The 27333-nt window shown below is 36.8% G+C and overlaps 1 protein-coding gene across 1 annotated transcript in view; it reads right to left on the reverse strand.

Annotated features, from left to right (window-relative positions):
* Window positions 1-4065: 4065 nt before the first annotated feature.
* LOC123549243 (zinc finger protein 423-like) overlaps window positions 4066-27333 on the reverse strand; it is a 47120-nt gene continuing 23852 nt past the window's right edge. The window contains exons 4-14 of the mRNA XM_045337167.2: window positions 26359-26576; window positions 25366-25505; window positions 18974-20279; window positions 18002-18202; window positions 17098-17231; window positions 15101-15314; window positions 12976-13296; window positions 10713-12327; window positions 9739-9867; window positions 6024-6145; window positions 4066-5556 (exon numbers count right to left, since the gene is read on the reverse strand). Coding sequence (XP_045193102.2) covers window positions 5365-5556; window positions 6024-6145; window positions 9739-9867; window positions 10713-12327; window positions 12976-13296; window positions 15101-15314; window positions 17098-17231; window positions 18002-18202; window positions 18974-20279; window positions 25366-25505; window positions 26359-26576 — 4592 coding nt within the window. The 3' untranslated portion in view covers window positions 4066-5364. The remainder of the gene's footprint in view (window positions 5557-6023; window positions 6146-9738; window positions 9868-10712; window positions 12328-12975; window positions 13297-15100; window positions 15315-17097; window positions 17232-18001; window positions 18203-18973; window positions 20280-25365; window positions 25506-26358; window positions 26577-27333) is intronic.

The raw sequence follows: 27333 nt of genomic DNA on the forward strand, positions 1-27333 counted from the left end.
TATTGCATTCCTGACAGAGTGATATGAAAAATGTTCACCTTGAGATACTAGTATATGAATATTTACCGAGGCGCATGTGATATTAAATTTCGGATCATATCACATGCGCAGAAAAGAAAACGATTTTGTGCATGAGATATTAAACCTCTGGGGATAATGAAATATTATTTAAGTTAAACTAATGGGAAATTTGCATTGGGCATATTTATGTGAGGCATAATGCTATTATGTCCAGTCCTACTAAGAAAATCCTTTTTTGCTAGGAATAACAGTTGTGTAATTTGTACCTCTTACTAGCATTCAGTCAGTTATTATTGAGTCTTAACAGGGAAGTGTTCTAAAACACAGCATAATTTAGATTGAAAATCATGTGTGATATTCAGACTTACAACAAGTGAGTTCTTTACATATTGTAGGCTACATATAGTTAACTGCTTTTAAGCTTGACTATACAAAGTATATGAAGAGCTATCCTACTCGCCCCGTCCGCATCCCCACCTTGGTTAAAGGTTTTTTTACACTCTCTTTTTTCTCTTTTTGTCTGTAATTACTTTATGGATTTGCTTTAAACTTAAATTAGTTATTCCTCATCATCACCCACATCATATGGCACAAGGGCCATAACTCTCACACCAATATTTCATGAATTATCCCCCCTTTTTACTTAGAATTTCAAGTTAGTTTTGATGCACTTATTGCAAAAAGGTACCATACCATGCAAAGAGGTTTCACAAATCATAGTTCATCAGTGAATGCCGCTTTAATTATCTCTGAAACAATTTTTAATACAAATACACCTGAACAGCTTGCCATGGCTAGTCTGGATGCCCAAAAGGCTTTCAACACTGTGGATCACGACGTATTGTTCAACAAACTTTACCATCTGTGAGTACAAAGCAAACTTTGGGTTCTTTTGAAAAATCTTTACCAGGATGCTAGCGTAAAAGTCAAATGGAATGGCGACCTTTCAGAAAAATTCATCTTGCAACAAGCTATGATTTGTGAAACCTCTTTGCATGGTATGGTACCTTTTTGCAATAAGGAGACTATAAGGATCTTACATGCCTGCCTGTGTAAGACGGGGTTTTCCCTACCCGAGGGACAGTGTGGAATGGAAAACCGAGCGTTAGCGAGGTTTTTTATCCATGCTGTCCCGAGGGTATGGAAAACAGCTGTCTTACACAGGCAGACATGTTAGATCATTTTTCTTGCCTATCATGTTCAAAATAGATCGTTGAGACAAATAGGTTTTTGGTATTTCCTGACATTATTTATTAGATCAAAAGGATTTAAAAATACCAAGACAACACATTCTTGACTAGTTTCGACCTTTATGTCTTCGTCAGAAATAACAACTTACAAAACAAACGACGTCACGTCCGTTTGGACGCGAACGTCAACGTGACAAAAAGCGCAAATACAGAATATATTTGTATTAATGTACATATAGATACGGATCATAATGATACGGCGGGTATTTATCGAAAACATATTTCTTCAATATGAAGCAGAGAAAAAATAAAACCCAACATATCTACATGACAAATTTTGAAGTATACATGTGAAGCATAAGCGAGAATTAACGATTGATCTACTTATAATTATATAAATAGTAAAATAACATTAATTTAAAAGCTAACCGCACATATATAATTACAGAAACAATCAAAAAATTAAAAACTTTCATTAAAATACGATTAAAGACAAAATGCAGTCAAACGGCGGAAAAGGGAACCTTGAAGCAGTAATAAGGGGAGGTAATAAAACGGCAATAAAATATCAAAATGCTGGAAAATAGAGCCGATATATTCTTAACTTCTACAAAATTTGTTAATATTATTTTAAAGTTAGAAAATATATTAAAAACAATACTATACAGTGAAAATATTTAACCTGTAGGGATATTATGAAAAAGTTAGTATATAAGACCCTATTAAATGTTACTTGGTAACTGTAATCATATAGTAAACAATACGCTGGTGTTCATGCCAGATGGTTGCACGGTATTTAACCGGTGTATCCAGGACGTTTCACGTAATAACCTATCTAAATCATTATCAACAATGTCAATTGGTAAAAAACTGAAATCATCTAAATTGTGATGAGTACTGTTGAAATGGGCAGCCACACCGCTAGCATATGCTGGATCGCTGAAATTGTTAATGTCAAATTTATGACTGTTCATACGTTTAGAAACCTGTTGTCGTGTTTGACCCACATATTGCATGTTGCATTTTTTACAAGTTATGACATAAATGACATTTGATGATGTGCAGTCTGTATTAAATCTAAGTTTATACATCGAAGAATTAGAAGAACTAACGAATTCATCAGTTTCTACTATTTTGCTACAATGTGTACATCTAGGTCGGTAGCATTTGCTGGAACGGGCGCTGATGGGGGTAGGGGGCATTGCAGAATATCTAGACTTTACAAGGAAGTCTTTAAGATTTTTACCACGTTTGTATGCTAACACGGGTCTAGAGGAATGCAACTGTTGGACTGATACATTTGGCGATAGTTTAAAAAATCCCAGTATTTATGTATTATACTACCAATGTTAGGGAGGGAGGGATTATATTCAGTAACAAAAGGCACAATATCAACCTGATCAGAATTGTTATTGTATTTCAGAGCTTCGTCTTGTGTAACATTATGCATCTTGTTAAATGCAGCATCTATTACACTGTCTGGGTAATTTCTGGATTTGAAAAATTCACGTAGAGTGTCCAGAGATTTAGCAAATTGATTATCGTCAGATATAATACGACGATATCGCTTAGCCTGACTGTAGGGAATACCGTCTTTACAAGTCTTTGGATGATTGGAGGAGTAGAGAAGGTACTGATGGATGTTAGTATTTTTAACATGTACATTGGTGCATATGTTATTACTGGTATCTTTCGTAAGATCAACATCCAGGAATGACACATGTTTCGTTGAAATTTCATACGTGAATTTAATAGAGCTATGTAATTCATTAAGGGCTTTAACAAAGCTATTCAGTTCGTCGAGTGAATGATCCCAGATCATGAAAACATCATCCAGAAACCGAAGCCACAAAGTAGGTTTCAGCTGCTGGCTTTGTAAAAAGTCTTGCTCTAACTTACCCATGAACAATGATGCATAGGTAGGGGCGAACGGACTGCCCATGGCCGTCCCCATTGTTTGAATGTAATCATCACCATTGAACTGAAACGACTATGATCTAAGACATTATTTATAAAGTTTATGACGTCACAATGGTACCAATACTATGTGACGTCACCTTAGTGCACGCTATTTTAGACAACCCTGGGGGTTTCGTTTTGAGGAGGCTGCGTTTTTGGTGCGTGGCATTCCCTGTTTGATATTTTTCTTTGTTTTTTTTTCCCTAGGGAAAGACAGGAATATCTATCCCCGGCGCGTGCTGGATAAATGTATACTTTCCCCGATAGGTAGGCAAGAAAAATTGAGTTTTCCTTGTCCATATTTTTTCCTAGTTTTTTGGATCACTTTAGCCAAGTTCAACGTCACAGGGGCCTGAACATAGAAAACTCTTTCCAATCAATAACTTGAGAACCACTTGATCCAGAATGTTGAATAATAATAAGATGATTGGACATGCAGAGTAGATGACCCCTTCAGATTTTGTGGTCACTTGATCAAAGATCAAGGTCACATGGGCCTGAACATGGAAACCCGTTTCCAATTCATAACTTGAGAACCACTAGGCCCAGAATGTTGAAACTTAGTGGGATGGTTGGACATGCCAAGCAGATAATCCCTATTGTAGCCAACCATCAGTGCCTCTTTGACCTTCGCATTTGTTCCCTATTGACTTCTCATCTATAGACTACGCATTGGTGGAAGACATGCGTTTTTCTACAAAAGCATCTTCTAGTTAACTATAGGAGTTAATACGTGCCATTACAAAAAGGAAATGCACTGCTAAGCAGGGACATCCATTTCTTAAGGAAAATATTTCTAGTTCTTTATTTTTTGTCATCTATTTTTCACTGTTTTATTCAGAGGGGGGCGGGTGTGGGGGGGGGGGGGGGGGGGCAAGTGGTTAAGATCGCTGACTTCAAATGACTTGGTCCTCACCGATGTCGGTTCGAGCCTCACTCAGGGCGTTGAATTCTTAATGTGAGGAAGCCATCCAGCTGGCTTACGGAAGGTCGGTGGCACTACATAGGTGTCCGCTTTTGATGATGGCTCGTTCTTCTTACTAAGTATTAGATCTATCATGTATGTTATCCTGTTCATGTGTGTCCGATTTTGAATTACGGTAATTCTTTCGACTCTGCACTATAATATATATTGCTACTTTCTTTGTTAGTTCCCCACGTGGCTATTTACCTAAAACTATAACACACTATGATCTAAGAAGCAGCTGAAGTCAAGCACTACAATGAAACAACAATGCACTAACATGGATGGAATAAATATACATATGGTCTGGCATATTTTGATACCAGGTGTCGCGGTTAATCGTATGACAAATAATAGCTCCTTCCTATTGAACAAAGCAGGAACATTTATGAACGAGCATGTCATATAGATGCATAAAGTTTTGGCGGATATTCCCTCCATCTATTCAGTGCAAAGGCTTTTGTTGCATCGTATGATTTTTCTCCTTTTAACTTTGGTACGGTTCATAGATACATTTAGCTTATCGCGTTTACCTTTTATGACCTATACATGTTTTGAAGCTGCAAAAGAGTTATAATCTGAACTTTGTGACCCAGTATATTGAATCAAAAATGACCTTTTAGTAACAGAAGGTTGTATCCATTACTTACAACCCATTTTTTGGTCAGTTTCAGCAATATCTACTGAAGGGAAATTTCCGACCTTTATAGATTGTATAGTATGTGATTTGGGAAACAAATGATACTATAAATAGATCGTTTGTTGCAGAGTTGCATACACGATGTGTGCACGTAAACCCATTCAGAAACGACAGTTTATCTTTTGTCACAATTTTATTTCAAATAAAACTGAGAAACAGATCAACACGATTCTACAGGAATGTATAAGCTGAAGCAATGAAAACATGGGAGATTTTCTACATGTATATACAATACAAGCTAGACTAACACTTTAACGGCAAATTATAACTAGCACTTTATGGCATTTTTTTCATACCGATAAAATCACAATATACCAAGACACAATTAACAAATGCAACACAATACTGTTTATATATACCGAGTCATTCAGCTGAATGTATAAGTTGTTATACTTATTGCATCTGCTTGTTAAGTACGCAAATATGTCCATGTCAACGCAAATACATTTTACATTTGTACCCCTACCACCTACCCACACACTTTCTGCTGAAAGTCATTTCACTTCCTCAGGAACTTTGTTTACACTTGCTTACTTTGTGTCATTTGACTCTTCTAGAATGTTACTTGTACTGGTAACTTCCTGTTTCATACAATCTTTCTCTCCATCAGAGATGTTATTAGAAGCGTCATCTTCATCGCTGGCGTTTTCAACTGACGCCACGGTTTCTTCACTTGTTCCACTTCTGGTTTCTGTCTGGTGGTCCTCGTCAAAGGCGGCCTCCTGTGAAAACAAAACAACCCAAATTAAGAATTTTCACTGGTAAACAATGAAGCGTTAACTTATGAACAAAATGTAATGTTTCAATAATATTTATGACAATCTACCAACGTTTTTGTATTCACATCCATTCATACGCTTGTATATATATATACCGTGCTTTTTATTCAAGACAACCGAACTATTAGTTTATACCAACTGATTTAAGGTCGCCGCAACTGTGAGGCGAGTTCTATAATGAAATGATTAACACTCTCGACACCTCATTCCTGATGGAATCCATCGAGGATCTGAGAGAAGAGAAGCCAGTTTCCCTTTTAATGCTGAGCGCCAAGCAAGGGAGCTACTGGTACTATCAGGGATCGAAATCATACCCCCCCCCCCCCACACACACACACACTCTAAGAAGAAGCTCTACAACCATGCTATCGAGGCGAAACTATATTAAAACATTGCATTTCAATTTATACCTGGTGTATTTTTGAATGTTCCTCTAGCGTTGCCCTACCAGAGAACAGTTTGCCGCACGAGGTGCACGGGTATATCTTGTCACCACTGTGGATCTTCATGTGCTCCATTTTGTTACTCTTTTCTGAAAACAAACAAAATGATATACAAAAAATAAGCATTTTCCCCCTTTTTTAAACCAACGTCTGAGCTGAAAGGGCGACCTTCTTTATATATGCCAGGATCTAAGACTCAAAGAACAAGTTTCTAAAAGCATTTGGTAGAAATGCCTTCCGACCTGTTAAAACGTGTTGTTATAACCTCTGCTGTCGAGAATTTACATTCGTGTGCGTTGTAAGTTGTAGAAAGAACTTGAATGTGTTCATTATGGCATTATTTCAAACTATGATAATATTCAGGTAGACCCACCAAAATTTGGCAAACATAACAGTTCCTTAACATGATATAATTCGGACATAAATAAGTGAAAAGGACGTTAAGATCGCATGTGTAAACAGTAACGAATCCAGTTAAAACAATTTTAAAAATTATTATTTTTTTTTTTTATTGAAAGTTGGCGAATCGAGCATAAGACCATCAAAAACTGTTCGAAACCTTGGTGCTACGCTTGATTCGAACATGCACATGGACCATCATGTTAATTCTGTGACTCGAACATGCTACGGTCAAATACGACACGTTGGTCATATTCGACCATATTTGACAACTGAAGCCACAAAAACCCTGATAAACTCGCTTGTGACCTCACGATTAGATTACTGCAATGCTCTTTTGTACGGCGTGCCAAAATCAACAACGAGCAAACTGCAAAATGTCCAAAACACAGCTGCACGTCTTATTACGAAAACAACCCGTTTTGAACATATAACACCAATCCTTAAAGATCTTCATTGGCTTCAAATACAAGATAGAATCAAATACAAAATTCTCATTCAAACATTCAAGGCCTTGCATGGACAGTCGCCGGTGTATATGAGAGACTTACTGGAGGTGTACGTGCCAACTAGAAATCTGAGGTCAGCAAATGCAGCAACAACCCTTGTGCCACAAAAAAGTCGACTGGTTACCTACGGGGATAGAAGTTTCAGGGTTGCCGCCGCAAAACTATGGAACTCTCTCCCTGACAATCTCAGAAAAGATTCATCACTTAATTCATTCAAAAGAGCTCTCAAAACACACCTTTTCAAAATTTTCTATAACACATAGATACCAACTGTGACTGTTTCTACTCATAATAAATATGTCATTGTTATTTTTGTAATACAGAACTACAGCAAGTCATTCGTCGCTGACGAAGGTCTCTTAACTGTACAATTCATCATGTAATTAACTAAATTGACAATCCATCTTTTATTTCATCATGTCACATTTTAAGGGTTATGACGTTCTATGTGTGTGCTTTTCGCAAGACTTGAGTTTCACTTGAAATGTGTGGTATTTCTTTCTAAAACAGTACATGATGGCACCATTTACCGGGAGGTTGAACCACTATATGCAGCCCGTCTGGGCGTACCAGATGTTTAAAGCACTGGTATTGGCAATAGGGGTAAAACGACCTCAGGGGTGGGGGGTGCGGTCATGGCTGTTTGTTACAATAAGGCTGTAAATATTATCATTGTTCATTTATGATATTGTTGTTATTTTTTATTATTATGTACAACGCCATTGAAAATATCATTTATAAAAAAGGCGTTTAATCAAATTGTTCAGTTTCAGTTTTGTGATTGCATATGTCACGTTTTGTTATTTTCGTACATATCTGCGATGTGTCACATGTTTAATTGTAAAGCGCCTTTGAACGTATATTACATATGAAAAGGGCGCTCAACAAATCTGGTATAATAATAATAATAATAATTAATGAGGATTTGTGGACTTTTTAAAGTAAAAATTCGAAAACTGGACAAATATGACGAAGATACAGTTATTTAAAAGCTATGGTAGCCATTTTTAGCATGATGACGTCACCGTTCCTTCCTTATATGGGCATTACCGTCTTATCGTAAATCTTGATATTCTTATTTTGTTGCTCAATACATAAATTATACATGCTCTGTCTCTTCATACTTACAAATTTACTAATATGACATTCTAAATTGTGTCAAGTATATATTTATCAAACAAAGAAGACCTTCGCGTGTTTTATTGCCTGATTTACCACGGTTCAGATTTCAGATGCGTAGGAATTAGGGATGGCAACGAATATTCGAATATTCGCTCATGACACGAATATTCGAATACTGTTTCACTATTCGAATATTCGAAAATAAAATATAAGATCATAAGAAATAAATAAAAACTAAATGAAAGATCCAGTATGTTCGTTTATCTAAATTACCAGACTTCGCTTTCATAGTAGATACGCGCGAAATGTCAGACGTGTCACTTTGTATATTAGCGTGCCGAGATTGTACATCACTATGGTGATGACATCGTAACCTGCAGTATGTACAGCTAATTGCTTACATTTAGAAATTTTATTGGTCCCTAATTGATGTAAATCCGTTACAAATCGCCTTGTTTTCGGTAGGTGCAAACCGCATGCAATTAAAAATCATTAGAAAGCACTTGAACTAATGACTCGGTTTTCAATCAAAGTCGATTTAAGATGTAATTGAGTAAAATAAAGAGCCGAAAAGTGTTGAAAACAAGTTTAATGTGATGAATATTATTTTAATAAAAAAAGTTTAAGTTTTGAAACTTTTTTTTTTTATTATTTTAATGAAAACGGATCATCCTCTTGATAGTATTATATAATACCTTGGGTGAATAAAGTTATCTGTCTGTCTGTCTGTCTGTCTGATAATAAATGCATTTCGTATGGGGAAAAATAGTATAATCTACTCAATATTCAGACAAAGGGTAAAGTTAAGCAAAAATATATCTTTTATTAGACACCCCCACAGTCTTAATTTTACACATATTGTTTATGCTATTACGTGAATCTACTGTCAAAATGCAAGCAATGTCGCCTGTCTTTTTAAAGTATTTCACGCAATCATCCGATAGGAAGTCGGCTACGTGTAATATCTGTGGAGAGAACCTTACTAACGAGAGGGCTACATCCATGTAAAAATAAGTAAAACCTATATAAATTATATGTAAATGAAGGAAAATAACAAATATTTTATATTCAAAAAGATAAACAAGAGATGAGAACGATTAGTCAGTCTTAATTCGTCAATGTCTGAATTACTTCCGGTGTAAACGAAAGTAGAATTACTCTACAGATCACTGCTAATTAGGGTACGATAAATCCATAAGATTTTGAGTTATTTTGTTGATCATTTGATGACCGAATATTCGAATATTCGTTCGGAAGGTTGACCGAATATTCGAATACCAAAATTGCTATTCGTTGCCATCCCTAGGCCGCCAGGAATTGAATAACAAGGGCATTAGCGGTCAAATATCCAAGCATCTGAACGAACATTCGTAGCAAAGCAGACGATAAATCACAAGAGAGTGTTATTTATTTTCAATATAACATGCTCATCTGACCTACTGCGATAAACGTACGGTGAAGTCCATTCATCCTGGTAGAAATTAACTGGACGTCATGCGGCAAATAGACGTCATAATGTGTTCTCACTGGTCCGCGCATCAACCGTTACTTATTGCAGATTTTACCAACCGTTTACTTTTGTTGCTTTACTAAACGACAAATCAGATCATGTTACATGGATATAAAATTATAAAGCAGTACACGTAACTTACTTGTAAACTTTTTATGGCATATAGGACATTCGTGATTGTGCTTTTGACCACAATGTGCGGTCATATGCGCAGTCAGACCGCTAGATGAAGAAAAAGTTCTCGAGCATGTTGGACATGTGACCTTATTACCTGGAATATAAATGTTATTGCATATGTGGTTAAGATTCGTGATAATCAAGTCCGCCATTTTACGAGTCATGACAAAAATATTAAAAAATATCGACAGTACCGACGTAAACAAAGAAGTTACAGTTGTATGCAAATGAAAGCAGACTACGGCTTTATTCATAACTTTATCATGACATCACAGTATATTAGGGGTTCTAACCGACCAATCAGAGAGCTGCATTTTAGAGTACCTGCCAGTTTCCACTTGGGTATAACAAAGTATATTTCCAATGAACATATAGTGACTTTATAAATAAATATCACACTATTTTAGAAATCAAATCAAGATTTTTCACTGCACATGCCCCAGATGATGCTACAAACAACAAAACTTTGAAGTTTCAATGAAATATTATATTGATTTAATACCTTTATTTTAGTTAAAAGTCTGAGATTTTACACTGGGAGTCTATGATAAAGTCTGAGTAAAATGTAATCAATACCCAAGTGAAATAAGTATCATTCCACAATGTTTTGGACATGTTAAAATTATGAATAGTCCAAAATAATAGGACGTTTCGGGACAGGGATGACAACTATAAAAAATCAGATCATAAAATAAGTCATCCTGATAAGCCAAATGAGTAAGGCTATGACTTTTAGGAAAATGTTTGCTTAAAAAATTCTGTTGATTTTTGACAAAGTCATTCTTGCGTTTATTATGAGAAAATTTCACTTTTCAACACAAAGAAGTATACGATTATAAAACTATCCTGAAAACTTTTCATATAACTGCGTGCAAAATTAAACTACTGCGAAACTGTAACAAAGCTTTTGACATAGGTATATATATGACATCTTAGTACCTTTTCTGTGTGTATTCATGTGTGTCAATAGGTTATGTTCGGAAGAGCATTCCTTTCCACATTCCATACAAGCGTATTTCGGCTTTTTCTCCGGCTCTCTTGACGCATGCCTGGCAAAGAAATGTGCTTGTAGCTGAATAACAGTACCAAACCATTCGGAACAACTCGGGCATTTGTGAGTTTTCTTTTCCGGATCGGTGTGGAACTCTTTATAATGGTTAGCAAGCTCAAACACGTCTGAAAATGATTGCTCACATTTTGAGCAGTGGAATCCGTCTTCCGAAGTCTGTTTCGAGTGGCTTGCTTTATTTGAAATTGATTCAAGCGGGGAGGACGCTCGGCCTGATGAAAGGTAGTCCAAAGAACGAATATTTAAAGGTTGAATTGTCAAAGATTTGCTTGCAGAAGAGCTGGCCTTTGCTATCTGCTCGGATTTCATTTTATGCAGGTATCTGTGATTTTCAAGTTCAGCACTAAAGAAAAATCTCTGTGTGCACTGACTGCAAGCGTATCTTCTAGCTGTGACACCGTGGTCTATAGCATGCGCCTGGATATCCACCGCAGAGTTGAAGTCACGCCCACAGGCGCTACACTTGTATTCAGAATTTTTGTAAGTGTGTTCAATCAAATGGCATTGCAGTTTGGCTGGAGAATCTAAAACAACGCAGCATAGGAAACACTCGTGGACGTTGCCCTCCGTCATCACGTGCGTTGCCACGTGCATCTGAATCTCGTACTCACTGCTAAATGATTCTTGACACTTTATACATTGATATGACTTCTTGTGAGAGACTTCGTGAAGTTCTAGTCCGGATTTGGAAGAAAACGTCGCGCTACACTGATTGCACGAGAACTCGGAGGAATTTCCATGGTAACAAGGCTTGCAGACATAATAAGTGCGCCCGGAGCTGTTTATTTTTGAAACCAAGTTTTCACTCGTTTCAAAACTGTTTAAACATACACAACACGTATGGAAAGAAGATTTGTTTTGGAAATGATGCCTGCCATGCATCTGTAACTCTAACATGGAAGCAAGCGTTTGGCGACACACGATACACTGCATTACTGCCCCTTGAAAACCGTGCTCTTGTGAATGGAGATAAAACTGGTCCTCACTACGAATCGCAATTTTACAAGCAACGCAGACGTTCCCTTGTTGTATCTTACAGTGCGTAAGCTTATGCTCTGCTAGAATGCCGGAACTTGCGAACACTTCATCGCAAATGTTACATTTCTGAGAGCCCGTGTTTAAATGGATTTTGCTGTGCTTCTCGAGATCTGCCTTACATTTAAAAGTCTGACTGCAAAACGGACACGCCATGCAAATTTTCTCCCCGAATGACGACATCAGTTTTTCCGTGTACGCGTTTCCCGCGATTAATGCGTCAGATGCAATACTGGCAGGAAGAACGAATGATGATGTCAAAGCGTCTTGTAACAAAGATGGTTGTTTTTCTGCCGATGAGAAGCTTGATTCGGAACTTTGGCGGGAAATCATGTTGTTGTAGATGCTTGTAATAGTCTCGCCATTATTTATAGAGTTCTGTTTGGGACTTGAGTTCGGGCTGTACTTTCCGGAGGCAAACTTCAGTCCATGGTCTTGAAGTTTATGGTTCTGAAGTGAATAGACGACATTAGGCTAATTAGATAGTACGATTATCGGTGAAGCGTGCTCATTAGCCAGCTGGGTAAAGTTTGATTGATATTGAAAATGATCGACTCATTCAATAATTCATTTACATACGCAACGTATTTTTTCACATTAATTCAGATCAATAATTGGAGAAGTTTACTAATAAACATGTTATCCTTGCTTTGCGACGAATTTTTCATGTTTCAGTGTTATGTTTACAATGTCAATTTTACGTTTTCGTGTTAATTAAACCATGGTTTTGGTTAGAATACGATAATTCTATGAACAATTATGGTTTTGTTATGACTTTACTTGCTAATCTGTTACAAAGTGTCTAGCTTTCAAAACTAAGAGTACACGGTTAAAGTTAGAATTGCACTTACTAACTTTACCTGTACTCTGCAACACCACCCCACCCCCCCCCCCCCCCCCCCCCAAAAAAAAAAAACAAAAAAAAAAAAAAAAAAAACTCCAAGAAATAGCTGACTGAACTCAGAAACACAAACCAGATTACTTTTTTACTGAAATACTAAAGCTGTTTTATTATTTACATTGTCTAATTCACAATTGATTTCAGATCTTGTCAGTGCCAGACAAATAAACATGAAGCAAAACAACACTATTTCAAACCTGCAATCCTGATAGTTGGCTGAATTTTATATCGCAAATATTGCATCTGTAGAGATCTTCCGGGCTCTTCCAGACCATGGACCCACTACCAGAGCTTCCGGGACTTAAACCCTGGTACATACTGCTTGACAGGTCATTTATCACCCCACTGTTTGCTACTCCACAAATATTTTGATACAGTTGGCTCCCTTCTCCAAGTAAGGTGGCGCTACCTGCTGTGAGCACTGGGGACTGGTTCCCCGCTGATGGCAGTAGAGGATTAAACAATAGTGAGTTGCTTCCCTGCTCCTGCTTCGCACTGGTCCCAGTGTCTTTCTCAACCTGAAGACGTGTTTTTATGAAAATAAAAATAGTATTCTATTAAGTGTAAGTGTTTCTTCAGCGGAAACTGAAGATCAGATCATGTAATGGAATACTATGAGACAGTACATGTATATGGCAGAATCTGTTAGCTGCGACTTCGGAACTGTGCTTGATTTATCCATACCGACAAACAATGATGTCCTGGATACAGTTCAGCTTAAAGAAAAGTAGATGGACGGTACATATTTTTCCTGTAGTCGACTCTTTTTTATTTAGATCCAGGTTTAAAATGTAAATTGAACTTAAGTGTAATCAAAGATACTAGTAAATTTATTGACACTGTTCTAAAACCAGAACTATCTCGGTGCTATGATGATTTAAATATCAATAACAGATTTTTACTACATATGTATGCTTTTAACTGTTCATGAACAATTCTAATACTGCAGCAAGACTGAGCTTTTTCCAAACTCCAAATCTTGTGTTGCTTGAATACCTGGAAGCAACCATCTTTTGAAGGATTTCTAAGGTGAAATGATGCATTTTGTCGTATATGCATGAACTTCGACTTTATAAAACAATTTTGACACCTACATCAATTAAGTGTCCTAGGTTTTTAACAGCTAGTTGTACTTGTATATTGATAAAATGTATTTTATCTCGACTTTTCACCTTTTGTAGTTATAGTAGATATGTTAATGCAACAAATATGGATTCGCTTATTTGTATAAATCTTTAACCGAAAATTTCTAAGTTAAAAAGGGACATAACTCTGTCAAAATTCAAACAGATTTATGGGGATTGTTTTTCCTGGTGTAGACGTTGATAGTAATAACTATTTTAAGTTTCAAGTCAAAAGCTTTGATAGTAACAGAGATATTTGACTTTATCAAAAACTTTAACAAAAAAAAATTCTAAGTTAAAAAGGGGCATAACTCTGTCAAAATTCAAATCAGAGTTATGTGGATTGTTTCTTCTGGTGAAGACTTTGATAGTAAATAACTACTTTAATATCAAGTCAATAGCTTTGATAGTAACAGAGATATTTGACTTTATCAAAAACTTTAGCCAACAGCGTCGGCGACGCTGACGTCGGAACGAGTGCAATAGCTCTACTTTTTCTTCGAAAAGTCGAGCTAAAAAGAGACAACTTCACCATTGAGCTCGGACTTTAAAGCAGTACAGTTACATGTTTACTGTGCAATTTAGGCCTGTTTAAAGAGACATCCTCTGAGACATAAATTATTTTAAAGGGAAAGGCACCGTTGTTCTGATGTTTATTTTGTCTGTTAGGATTTCTCACATCATTGGAGGAAGTGAAACAATTATTAAAACCGGCTTAATTAATCAAAATGGCGGCCGTTTTGCTTCCATACGGATTTATTAAATTTCTAGATATTATCTGAACTGTATTCCCTTATTTCTGTAAAATAATTTCTCAACTTTTTTCTAACTACATTGTCTAATAAAATAAATAACCAAGTTATTTAAAATCTGATGTGCTAAATAAAGAATTCAGCAGTGTGTAAATGACGTCATAAACATGCAAAAATGGCCGCCTTTCCTTTAATTTCAAGCTGTCATATCTGTTTCAATAGTGGTCCGATTACAAACTTTTTTTTCAGCGTTATGAAAGGCTTGAGGATGGCTTTCGTATGAAATCAACTTCTTTTCTGGCATTGCTTGCCCTTTAATTGCAGAACAAGAATAACGGTTCACTTTTCTGAATATTTATTTGTTAAAATTTCTGCGCATAAGTAGGGGAAATGTATATTTTAAAATGAAAGTTGACACGCCCTCTTATTTTTAAAAGCATACAGACCTTTATGCTGATGGGCTTTGGACTTTGCGCCTGTGCTTTTGGAGAGATCTCGGGTCCTGAGATTGAAGAGTGCACGTTTTGTATATGTTTATCCAATAGGAACTCGACTAAAAACGTCTCGTCGCACATGGAACATTTAAATGGTTTGTTGTGTGTTGCCAGGTGACACTGTAGGTCCATCTCGGAGCTAAATGACTCCTTACAGAATAAACACCTGGGCAAGAAACAAACAAAAACATATAGAAGCATGCAAACTCACCTAACATTACATCAACAATTAATTTCAGGAAAGGTCAAAATAATAAATTTCTTAGATTAAATAGCCAGACAAATTTGGAAGTTAATTTTCGAAGCAGGTAGTCAGTTCACAACGGACGTCTCCTTATTTCTTATACTAAGATAAACAATCGAGTAACTAAATACTATAATCCCTGATTACAAGACAATTTTATTCCGGCAGAAGACTAGAAAACCGGCGGTAAAGTGTCTGCCAACTGTATAAACAATTCGAGCTTTTATTCTTCTTAATAGCTCAAACTCGCTTATCCCTAAATTCCGGGTATCTCGAAGACGTTTTCAAGTTCCGTCCCAAAATATGAGCCGCGCCACGGGAAAACCAACATAGTGGGTTTGCGACCAGCATGGATCCAGACCAGCCTGCGCATCCGCGCAGTCTGGTCAGGATCCATGCTGTTCGCTTTCAAAGCCTATTGCAATTAGAGAAACTGTTAGCAAACAGCATGGATGCTGACCAGACTGCGCGGATGCGCAGGCTGGTCTGGATCCATGCTGGTCGCAAAGGCACTATGTTGATTTTCTCATGGCACGGCTCATTTTAAGTCCAATTTCGCTTATCTCGAAGTAAAACACTAAATAAAATATACCGAGTTTCAACTGTATATCAGAATCAAGCGATTTGCCTACCCTTTCCTTAACATTTTCAAAAAAAGTATCGAAAGCATGTGAAAGATACCATTTTTTTTTGGACGCATTGAGACTGGTTTCTGAATATTGGGGTCTGAATTTTTCAGTTGGATCGATTTTTCCATTTTATAAACTTGACTCGGCAGTTAAACTGTATAAAGCTGAAACATTCGAACTTCATTTGATATTTTAAAACTGCTACAAAATCTAGAGCGAAAACTGACAGGAACATATTTTTTCCGTCTCAAGGGTTATTTTAATTACAGAAAGAACTCTTGCACTTTCGGCGTTGAAAATTTAATTTGAACAAGCTGTGAATTTCTTAAGAAAAATGTCTGTAAAAGAACTGGTAGTACTTTTTTTATAATCTTAATTATCGCAATGCTATATTTTTTTTTACCTCAAGTATTTGTCCCTTTTCATGACAAACACTTCATAGCATTACTAAGTATAAAGGGGTTTGCCATAAATATTACATCATTATTATACTTCGTGAAAATGTATTTAGAAATAAAAAAATGATATTTTAATCGACAACATTCATCAGGCCTGGGATTAAGTAAAAGTCAAAAGCCTGAAAATCTACATTTAAAAGCCTGAAATGTCCTTTTTCAATAGAGTTATAATTATAAGAAAATTCTGGCTGCCAAAAGCCAGAAATCAGAACCAGTCCTGAGAAATCCCAGGCCTGGTGCATATTACATTTCTGCTTCTATTAACCAACTGTTTCAACTGCAGAGATTCGTCTTTTCCGCACAGATGCGTTTCATAATTGAGTCGCACCATGAGAAAACCAACATAGTGCGTTTGCGACCAGCATGGATCCAGACAAGCCTGCGCATCCGCGCAGTCTGGTCAGGATCCATACTGTTCGCTAATGGTTTATTTAATTGCAATAGGGTTTGAAAGCGAACAGCATGGATGCTGACCAGACTGCGCGGATACGCAGGCTGGTCTAGATCCATGTTGGTCGCAAACGCACTATGTTGGTTTTCTCATGGCGCGGCTCATATATGTTTTGCTCAAATTGAGCAAGTGGTGGTTCTCTTATGTATCAATAAACATATATTTACCTGTAAGGTTTTGTCATATTGAGATGAGTAACGCGCAGGTGAAGTTGCCAGTCTGTATCAGACCGGAAGACGATGTCGCAGACGACACACCGGTACAGTTTACTCTCGTTGCTATGCTTAATGGCAAAATGAACCTGAAATAAATAGTTATTTACTGAAATATCTAGTTGATTTGGGCCCGAAGTTACACTGGCATCACAAAAAATGTTTGTAAGTTTATTCGTAGTCGTCACCGGTAACCCATAAAGGCGATTCCTCTAGAACACTGTTGGTAATGTTAGAGGAGGGATAGTGCACCATACACAAGGGGCTCCAACTCCAGAATCTTCCTGGTTCTTTAGCGTGCCAGGTGTAAAGCATCCATACACAAGACTCTTATCCCAGTGTTAGTATAGTATTTAGTTGGAAATTCGGGGTTTCGAATTAATAGCACTTTCTTAAATTTTCTACCGTATCTCTTATCACTGACTCTGTTGAGATAAGCCACACTAAAGGGGGAAGCCTAAAAAAAGAGGATTTTTCAATGGGCCCGTTCATGAAATGTTTCCGAAATGGATTAGAGTATGTTTAAGGCTACATTTCTGTCTAACCTTGCTTTTTATGTAGGTTTTAACTTAAGCTCCCATAATCTAACTATGATGATAATTGTGGACATCGGGGACAGCGTCAATAGATACATATTGGTGTATTTTTGGAAATTTAGTTTCTGCATCATTGTGAAGCTATCTGTTACACCAGGACTGTTTTTATTCGAGCCTTGCAAGGGTACCGCCATATGCACGGGAAGTACCTGAAATAATACTATAATATCAAATGGGGAAGTCAAGGGTCTTTTCCCACCTTCTTATCTTTACTGCCGATAAGCCTTTTTTAAAATCCTAAAAGAACATAAATCTTCATTTACCTGAATGTTCACTTTTGAGTCAAATACGTCTTTACAGAGGGAGCACCTGTACAGGTGATGGGCGTGTATATCCATCAGGTGTTTCTGTAGCTCGTCTGGTTTGTTAAACGTCTTGTTACAACTGGTGCAGCCGTACTCGGAAGATGCTGACAGGTAGTGCATCGATAGATGGGACTCCAACTGCTCTTCCGATAAAAACAACTGTGAATATAGAAAATAGTAATGTGATACAAATAAAAAAATCCGTCCTTGATCATTAAAATAGTCAGAGGACGCGGATTTGATCAAATGAATGTTTGAGTAGCTTAACCACGTGTATTAGGTAGACTGTCAGAAAGTATTGACACTTAAGAGCTCGAAACAGTTTTAATTCATTAAGATAATTGAGCCGCGCCATGAGAAAACCAACATAGTGGCTTTAAAAATTTGCGACCAGCATGGATCCAGACCAGTCTGCGCATCCGCGCTGGCTGGTCAGGATCCATGCTGTTCGCTTTCAAAGCCTATAGCAATAGGAGAAACCGTTAGCGAACAGCATGGATCCTGATCAGACTGCGCGGATGCGCAGGCTGGTCTGGATCCATGCTGGTCGCAAAGCCACTATGTTGGTTTTCACATGGCGCGGCTCATATACTGACCATTGCTGACCGTTTGTATATAACATCTTCAGTTGGACGTTACAGTTTTATTAATTTTTTAAATGTTTAGCAAGAACTTTTAACTATTATGACTATAGTATGACAAGATAAAATAAAATAATAATATATAAGCTGATAATAATATTAGAACAATTTATGGAATCATTTTATTATTATGTGACAGATTTATCAACCTTTTAAGTCTGAAATTTAGGCTAAGTCTCTTCAATGTACTTTGTTTATATCAAATTCTTAGTCCCGAACTTTTTCTAAGCCATCATTTCCTTATGTTAAAGTTGTTCCGACCATTTTTTGTAGAATATAAAGTGTGTACCTTGTTGCACTGACGACATGAGTACTGCCCAAGCACTGAATCTACATGTAGCTTCATATGGGTCTGGTAGCTTGTCAAGTCGGAGAACTTGGCGTTACATTGATCACAAATTATCTTTTCCTGCGGGAAGTCGCTCTTGCCACTAGAGGGCGGTCTGCTCGGTGACGCCTGAGAATGGCGACCGGACAAAACAGGTCCATGATGAACTGTGCCAGTAGGACTTGTACTAGCTTTTACTGGAGATCGGAGTGGAGTTTTAAGATGGCGGAGTATCTGAGATGGCTCCGGAACGTTTATAATTGTATGCGCATCGGAAAAGCTTTGATAATGGTCCCCAACTTTGTTCTCAGTCGACAGCCTAGAAGGTTTTGGTGTGGGTATATTAATGTGAGGGTTTTTCATTTCTTCGCTTCTTTTTCTGTCTCCATGAACTGTTCTCATGTGTTCGTATAAGCTAGTGGAACTTGCAAAAGCCAGAGAACAGCACTGGCAAGATATAACATTTTCTGAATGTTTCGGTTTGTAGTGCATTTTCTTCTTATGATCTTGTAATGACTCTATACTTGGATACTCCTTCCCACACCTGCTACATGGGTACTTGATACCCATGCTTGGTTGATTCTGATGTATAGCCCTCATGTGTTCGTGAAGACTATATAAATTTTTATATGGCGCGTTGCAGTAGTTACACGTGTACACTTCCGTTGGTTTTACCGAATGTACACTCTGCATGTGTAATTCTAGTCCCTCCAATGTATCAAAATCATCTTTAAGACAATAAGGACATACAAGTATATCTGTCGGACAAAGCGTGTTTGTTCCGCTAAGAAAACTTGCGCCAAATTCAAGTCCTTGAATATCATTGGTACTAACCAAAGATTTTCTGTCCGGATTTGGTGATTCGTGTACCTTCATGTGAGCTGTCAATTCGTCTAGATTCAGAAAACATTTGTAACAAAGTGGACACTTGTTTGGTTCCGTTCCAGGCCCGGAGTGCGCATGCTCCGTGTGAAGAGCCAATGCTGTTGGACCTACGCAAATGGCGGCACACTGTTGACATTGAAACGTCTTTTTAGCGCCAAATTCCGAACAAACATGAGAATCTTTTTCTGTTGTTGTGAAGAACACATCACCACAGTCAGGACAGGAGCTTCCGGGCATGGGAGAGCTGGGTATTGGTTTTGGTTTGTGGGCATTTTGATGAGACATGAGCGCCGCCATTGTCGGATATTCAAGGTTACAAGTTTGACACGGATAACTCTCACTGGATTCGTGTACTCGCATGTGACTTTTTAAATGCTCTGTCCTGAAATATAAAACAAAGAAAAGCATTAAATACTGAAAATGTGTATCAGACCGACTGCACATAGTCGGGAAAATCTAATCAGTAATGTATACGGTTCATTCGATAGCTCTCCTAACGAGGCACATGACGTATACCGTTTTAGATTTTCATAAAATATGATTGTCATATAGAGTCATGCCCCTTGGGAAACGTAACATCAAATTCAATAAAGGCTTGAAATAATCCATATCAGTTGGGAGCTTTGAAAGTATCAAATTTCTCATACTGATCACTCAGTACTGTTTTGTCTTCAAATTGATTTGGCAAATTCACTTAAGATATTTAGACAATTATGCCGAGATTTATGTTTTCAATTAAATTGTCATTTGAAATGATATAAATGTTTTACGGCTGCGGAACTGTATCAATGCATTTGGGACCTACGAATCTGTAGATATATTTGAAAACTTCGCCCCGTGCTGAATGCCTATCAGCGCTGTAAATAACACGTGCATGAATCATATTAAAAATCTAATCCTTAAAAGATTATATCAATGCATTCGGGACCTACGAATCTGTAGATATATATAACAAGAAATATCTTTAAAAATGATGGTCGGCGAATTGTAATAAAGAAAGAAGTTTATGATTTTTTCATCTAACATTCATCTTTCATCTAACATTTTTCAAACTGCAAAACCAAACACCGCACTTTAACAATTTAAATGGTTCTCTTTTAATTTTTCGCAAAGGTTTCATAGGGTTGCAATTTTGTTTCGTTTACCCTTAGACGAATAATTACAGCAGTAGTTTGATGAAGATTCATGAAGCGGTTCATGAGAAGAGGTCATTAAACGTGTTTATATTTTTAGCTAAATTGGTTCCTATCCCCATTTGTAACAAAATAGCAGGAGACCTTACGATATTGTTACACATCGAGTTTGATAAAAATCCATTACATTTTAGTGGTTAATGCGAAGAAAGGCATATCTACTTTTAGCTATAGTGGTCCCTAATAGGGCCCAAGTTCCTATATAAATAAATTTGGAAGAGGGCCTTGTAATGATGCTCCAGACCAAGTATGACAAAGATCCACCAAGCTGTTGATGAGACGCTGTATAAAGGCATTTCTAGTTTTAGCTCTAGCAGCCCCTAAACGGGGTTAAATGTCCAAGCTGAACAAAGTTGGCTGCGGGCCTAATAAAGATGCTACAAATCAAGTTTGATTAGAATACATGAGAAAAAATCAATTAAAGGATTTTTTTATTTATTATTTTTATCTATTTCTAAAATAGGCCAACTGATCCCGCTTTAACAAATAGCATATTCACTATTCATGAATCTTTGGACAATGACGTCACACCTATAAAAAAAAGTGAAGGTCAAGCAAAACATACAATTGTAATTATTTCAATATTTCTGTTTCATAAGCAAAGTTTGACCGTAATCATATCACGTAGATAAACGGTATGCAGCGTACCTTCAATTCAGTGTAATGAGATTCAGTCATTATATAGCATATATATAATAAAACAGAATTCAACTGAGTTCAATATTTGCATACCATACTAAAGAAAAATATTCATATATAATAAATCAGTTAAATAATTTATAACAAATATATCAAAGCAAACAAGTACTCATTTTAATATGCAATCTGAATAAGTCACAAAAGCAAGAAACCTTTTCATATACAGACGACAATTGTAACAAGGAAAATCTTTTAAAAAGCACTTCTCTACATAAAAGACTCTTATCACACCCTTATTCATGTGATACGCAGACCGTATTCAGCTCTTTCTTTAATTTGATATATGTTGGTATTTGAACAGGTTTTTATCATATTTATTAAACTTACTTATCATTTTGGGATATATCAATATTCTTGCTAAATATACTGAGCCAAAGTTAGCTTTAAAACTGTGAACAGCGTCGTTTAGGATAAACGCTTTGTCTACATTTCATTCAGCGTAGCACAATCAACAGAGTGAAAGAAATTGACACTCTCGTCCAATCAGGAAGAGTGTTGCATAACTCTTCCATTTTGATAAATTATCTATAATGCGTTATCAAGTAGTTTGATTTGCGAACTGAAGTCACGTGGCATAGGTAACGAAAACGAATTTAGACGGCGTCGCCAAAAAAACTTAGCCCCGTGCTGAATGTCTGTCAGCGCTGTAAATGACATGTGCATGAATCATATTAAAAATCTAATCCTTAAGGATTAGAATAACTGTGAACAAGAGAATCAGCCTAAAACTCGGTATATACACGTACCAGCCACATACGCACGTGCTCAATGAAATAGACCTTGAAAAAAAAATGTTTTCTTCAAAATTGCTGTCCAAATAAACGTTTGAACGCAAATCTGGGACGGTAATTGTATTTGTGAATAAATGTTAGGTTATCTCACTATTGTAACAATATTCTCCGGTGAAAAGTTCCTTGAATAAACAACAGCCTGGGAGCAACAGAATTAACAGCACGGCTCTCTGCAGATTCATTTACTCTCCCTACTTATATATTCAAAAGAATCCAAGTACATCCAATAAGTCTAATCTTTATGTTTAATTAAAAGACTCTCCACAGATGTCCTATTACTCACGAAAATTAATTCAGAGTCACCGAACCAAGTCATTTCCGCGGGCATTTACATAAACCATTTAGATACATATTTAAGGATCGAACCAATAAGCATAGACTGACAGACCTTAGCGCCTAATACAATCCAAACAAAATTTTGCCATTAAAAGCAATACATATGACGGTACTGTTAATGCATTTTGAGGGCTCGAACGCGCCGCAAAGTGCAGGTTAGGGTACTAATACATATTCCACTGATTTCGCATCGATAAACTTTCTTCGAAAAGGGTTAGTAACCAGTTTAAGACTCATAGCGTTTTCGGGTTTTTCGGGTTATTTTTTTTTCTTTTTGTTTTTGGATCAGGACCCTTTTCCGAGCGATGGCAGATTCGAAAAGAATTCTTTCACCATGTATTCCTTTCTCAGTTATATTGCCATGAAAACTTACATGCGCTTGCAACACAAATAGGAACGAATTTGCCAGACCTACTGCGGCTGCATCCGGCGACATGGTAATAGGCATCACTGTACTATTTGTTATTATGTATAGGTGGAAGGAAATGGAATTTAAACTTCATTAGAAATAATTTCAGCATGTTAAATATAGGAACTCTTTAAAATCATATCTGCGTGTTTGGCACTGAGGAACGCCTCTTCACCAAGGGAAATCCAGCCGCGCAAGATCGAAGGGAGGGGAGCGTTAATCAGAACTATTTTAAAACCTGAGTTTCTAATTTCAGAAAACATATGTGCAAAGGCACGATTTGCAATAATAAATAAGAGCCTTATCACTTTACAGACTGGCTTCATTACTAATATGGGGCTACATGATAGCATCTGAACTCTTTTATAGAATCTGTATAGCTCCCACGTGGGCAGGCATGCTTGATTCAACCATAAAACACAATTTCCTGCATCAGTTGTATTACGAATGTGATTTCCCAATCCGTTTATATATGGTAACTCGATCTTCACTTATAATCATTACATATGCGTTCTTATATTATATCATCCACTGTTAAAGGACAACAAATCTTTTGAGCCAATTACCCGAATAACATTACAATTCCCGAAACATTTACAGTCGTGTGCGGGTTATTGTCCCTGTTTCTATCCGAGATGAAATATTCGCCCATTAAAACAGTAAGTCACGCTCCTATTGCGATAATTTCATTGGAATTTTGGAACGGCCTCTATAATCAGTTGATGCAATGTGGTCACCTGGGGTACATTAAAATCTCCCCGGTCCTTCGGGAAATCAAAGAAGAAGCATTTTCAAGATGAATTTGGTGTCTCAGACGTATCCGAATACACTGTCTCTAGAATTTATGACCGAAGTAATATTTAGACCCCTCCCTGTGGTGTAATTAGGTTCGCTTTCTCTCCACAAAATGTATATCAGAATATATATTTCACTTAGCAGTTTTTCCTGAACTGAAAGCTGGTTTTAGAATCTTGCAACTGAACAGATATCATTATTCATTTGCAAACAAAAACCTTCCCGTCTTCATGTTATATATTACGCAATTTTAGTAGGACTGGATTACAAAAGATATATTTTCGATATTTTGTCCTATTGAGGCAATTTGCAAAGCATATACTTTAGACATTTTGCCACGGTCTTTATTCTATAATTACTTAAAATGTTTTCTTTTCATTTCAGTCTTATACGTTTTGAGGCATTGAAGAAACGTTACTGCTTTAACTTTTTTTTTTTGATAAAAATATTTCATAAATGTAAAATATCTTGAGCTCATAGAAAGTAATGTACTGGATATAGGCCTAAGCTTATAAAAAATATCAATGTACAATAACCATCGAATCAAAGAGTAACAAGTGAACGAAGGGCATTGAGGACGAAAAGTAAAATTTATACCATTTCAGATATGGTCACACTGTCAAAAAAAATGTTACTAAGATACGGGCCTCACACTGAGATTATTGAATAATTATTTTCATGTTAGAGGATAATACATATATGAGTCACACCATGAGAAAACCAACATAGTGCGTTTGCGACCAGCATGGATCCAGAACAGCCTGCGCATCTTCATATATATATACAATCATAATTTGTCCTCCGTCTGGCCTAATATATAATTACGGGAAGAAATCATAATTGCGAACACCTTCGTTGCTTTCCTTTCCATGGGTATATTGTAGGTCGGCCTTTTTATGGCTTTAACAAATATGATTTGTGCAATTTTTGTCTCATTTCTGCTTAATAACAAACAATAATGGTAACTTACTTCTTAGCCTTAAAGATTTTAGACTCGGCGAAATATAATTGTAAATTTAACGGATCATTTCACAAACAAATGTTTTAAAGACTATTAAATAGGTCTAAAATATTTTAATATCTGTCTTTCCGCTGTATGAAAAGGAAAAAAGTTGATATGCGTCATTATTACGCTCTCCCAAAAGGAAGAAAGCGCTGTGCGTCCAGAAAGGTAACAAGGCGGATATGCGTCATTTTCCCGCTCTTAGAAGAGGAAAAATAAGCGTATATATATGGTGTAATTACCTTAGAAATGATGCGCCACAGTGATCACATTTATGAGATTTTTCTGACAAATGGAGTTTTTCATGCCGGTCCCTACCCTTCTTGTTTTTGAAGACACGCGAACAAACAGTGCAGTTAAAAGGCAACATGTCTGCATGGACCTGTAAATTGAAATAGCATCAACATGGAAATCAGTCAACTTTGAACAGAACAATTTACGAAATAAATGAAAATATATCTTTGTACAAGGCATTTAATAAATGCTACGGTGGATGATTTCTGCCATTTCGCTCCGGCGTGTTTGCGTGTTTGAAGAGCGCTAACATGCCAACACACAAAAACGACAAAACTAGCGCCTAAGTATGCATAATGACAAATGCCATATGTTGGTGTGTTAGCGCGTTTCGGCGTGCTTACTTGTCGTCCTGGCGTGTTGGTGCCCTTCAAACGAGCCAACACGCCAGAACGGAAGTGTAGAAATCACCCACCATAACATACAAAATGTTCCGCGTCAACTAAACTTTAGGCTCGTACGCAAAGGCAAGTTCCAGCAAAGTGTGTACAGGTATGTGCATGTTCGTATGTTATTATTATCATTCACAGAAGAAGGCATGTATCGGAAACGTTGGAATATTAGTAAATTGTAAATTGACTGCGTGTTTGGTTTTTTTTTTCCAGTACATTACATATTCGTAAGTAGAACATATGGGGTTCAACACATCCACCTCAAGATTTCTTCCTTTAATTAACTGGAGTTTTCGTAATGAAACTGTCATTCTGCTAAATAAATAAAGAGTTTAAATATTTTCATTTGTTTTCCCTACTTAAAGACCAGCGTAAAATGTCTAAAACCGTTGCATTTTCTCAATGAGAGTCAATTCTACAATGAAAGTATTAATATTGTCGAAGATTTTGTATCCTCCAATTCTATTACTCATATATATAGCGTGTCGTAAATGCATACTGCATGTGCTACATTAAGACTTATCAACTTTCGTACATTTAGTTTCTTACTTGTTCATGTTTTTCCAGCAGAGACTTCTTGGCAAAGGCTTTCTCACAGTATCTACACGGTACTGGATGTTGTTCGTCCACACCAACGTGACTCGGTACCTGCTCGGGATCTAGATCCGGAAGTGGAGAATCCGCCGATTCTATGCTCGAACCTCTGGATACATGAGAAGAAGGTGTTCCCGACCTACTTCCGTTGTCTTTTTGCGAGACTGGTTCTCCTGAAAATGGGAAAAAGAGATTAAAATTTATATTATAGAAATATCTATGTGAATGAGTTCATTTAATATACGATATATTGCTAACGGCTTACAAGATAGCACTTGACCATAACGACTCCATCGGCATAAAATACAGACTATTTGGCGGCTGGACATATTGGATAATAATAAAGTGAAGAAGAGTCCCCGGGAGTCTTTTATACATGTACTCTCAACGCAACCAGATCCACTAAACATATACACGGTCCTAAGCGAATGCTGATATAACAATCGAAAAGAAAAGATGATTGTTCTTTGTTTACGTATTTTGAATATGGCGTTTTCTGCAGTAAGCACTTTTACTCGATGTGTTTCCGAATAACTGCTACTGTTTACGACATAAAGACGACAAGTAAAGTTTTTTTGTGTCTTAAATTCAGTTGAAACGAAAAGAAAATGATAATTTTATTACGCCAATTAAGAAATGAAATATTTTTTCCGGTGTTCATGCGAAATGAACGACAGAATAGGATCGGCAAATCCATGAATCGCGTTATCTCTATGCAGCGTTGACGTAACTTTCGCGCCTTTCCTTTTGCTGTTCATACGAAGTGGACGTCAAAATTTCCAATGGAAAAGAATAGGGTGGATGTAAATATTTAAAAATTTCAAGTCGACAAGTCGTTTGCGACACTTTTTGTTTAAGGTGTTTATAAGTATAGATGCATCTGCAGTTATAATATCATTTTGCCCTTTAATTATCTTAGCTCGGCAAAAT

The sequence above is a fragment of the Mercenaria mercenaria genome, chromosome 6 (genome assembly GCF_021730395.1).
Source record: "Mercenaria mercenaria strain notata chromosome 6, MADL_Memer_1, whole genome shotgun sequence".
NCBI lineage: Eukaryota > Metazoa > Mollusca > Bivalvia > Venerida > Veneridae > Mercenaria > Mercenaria mercenaria.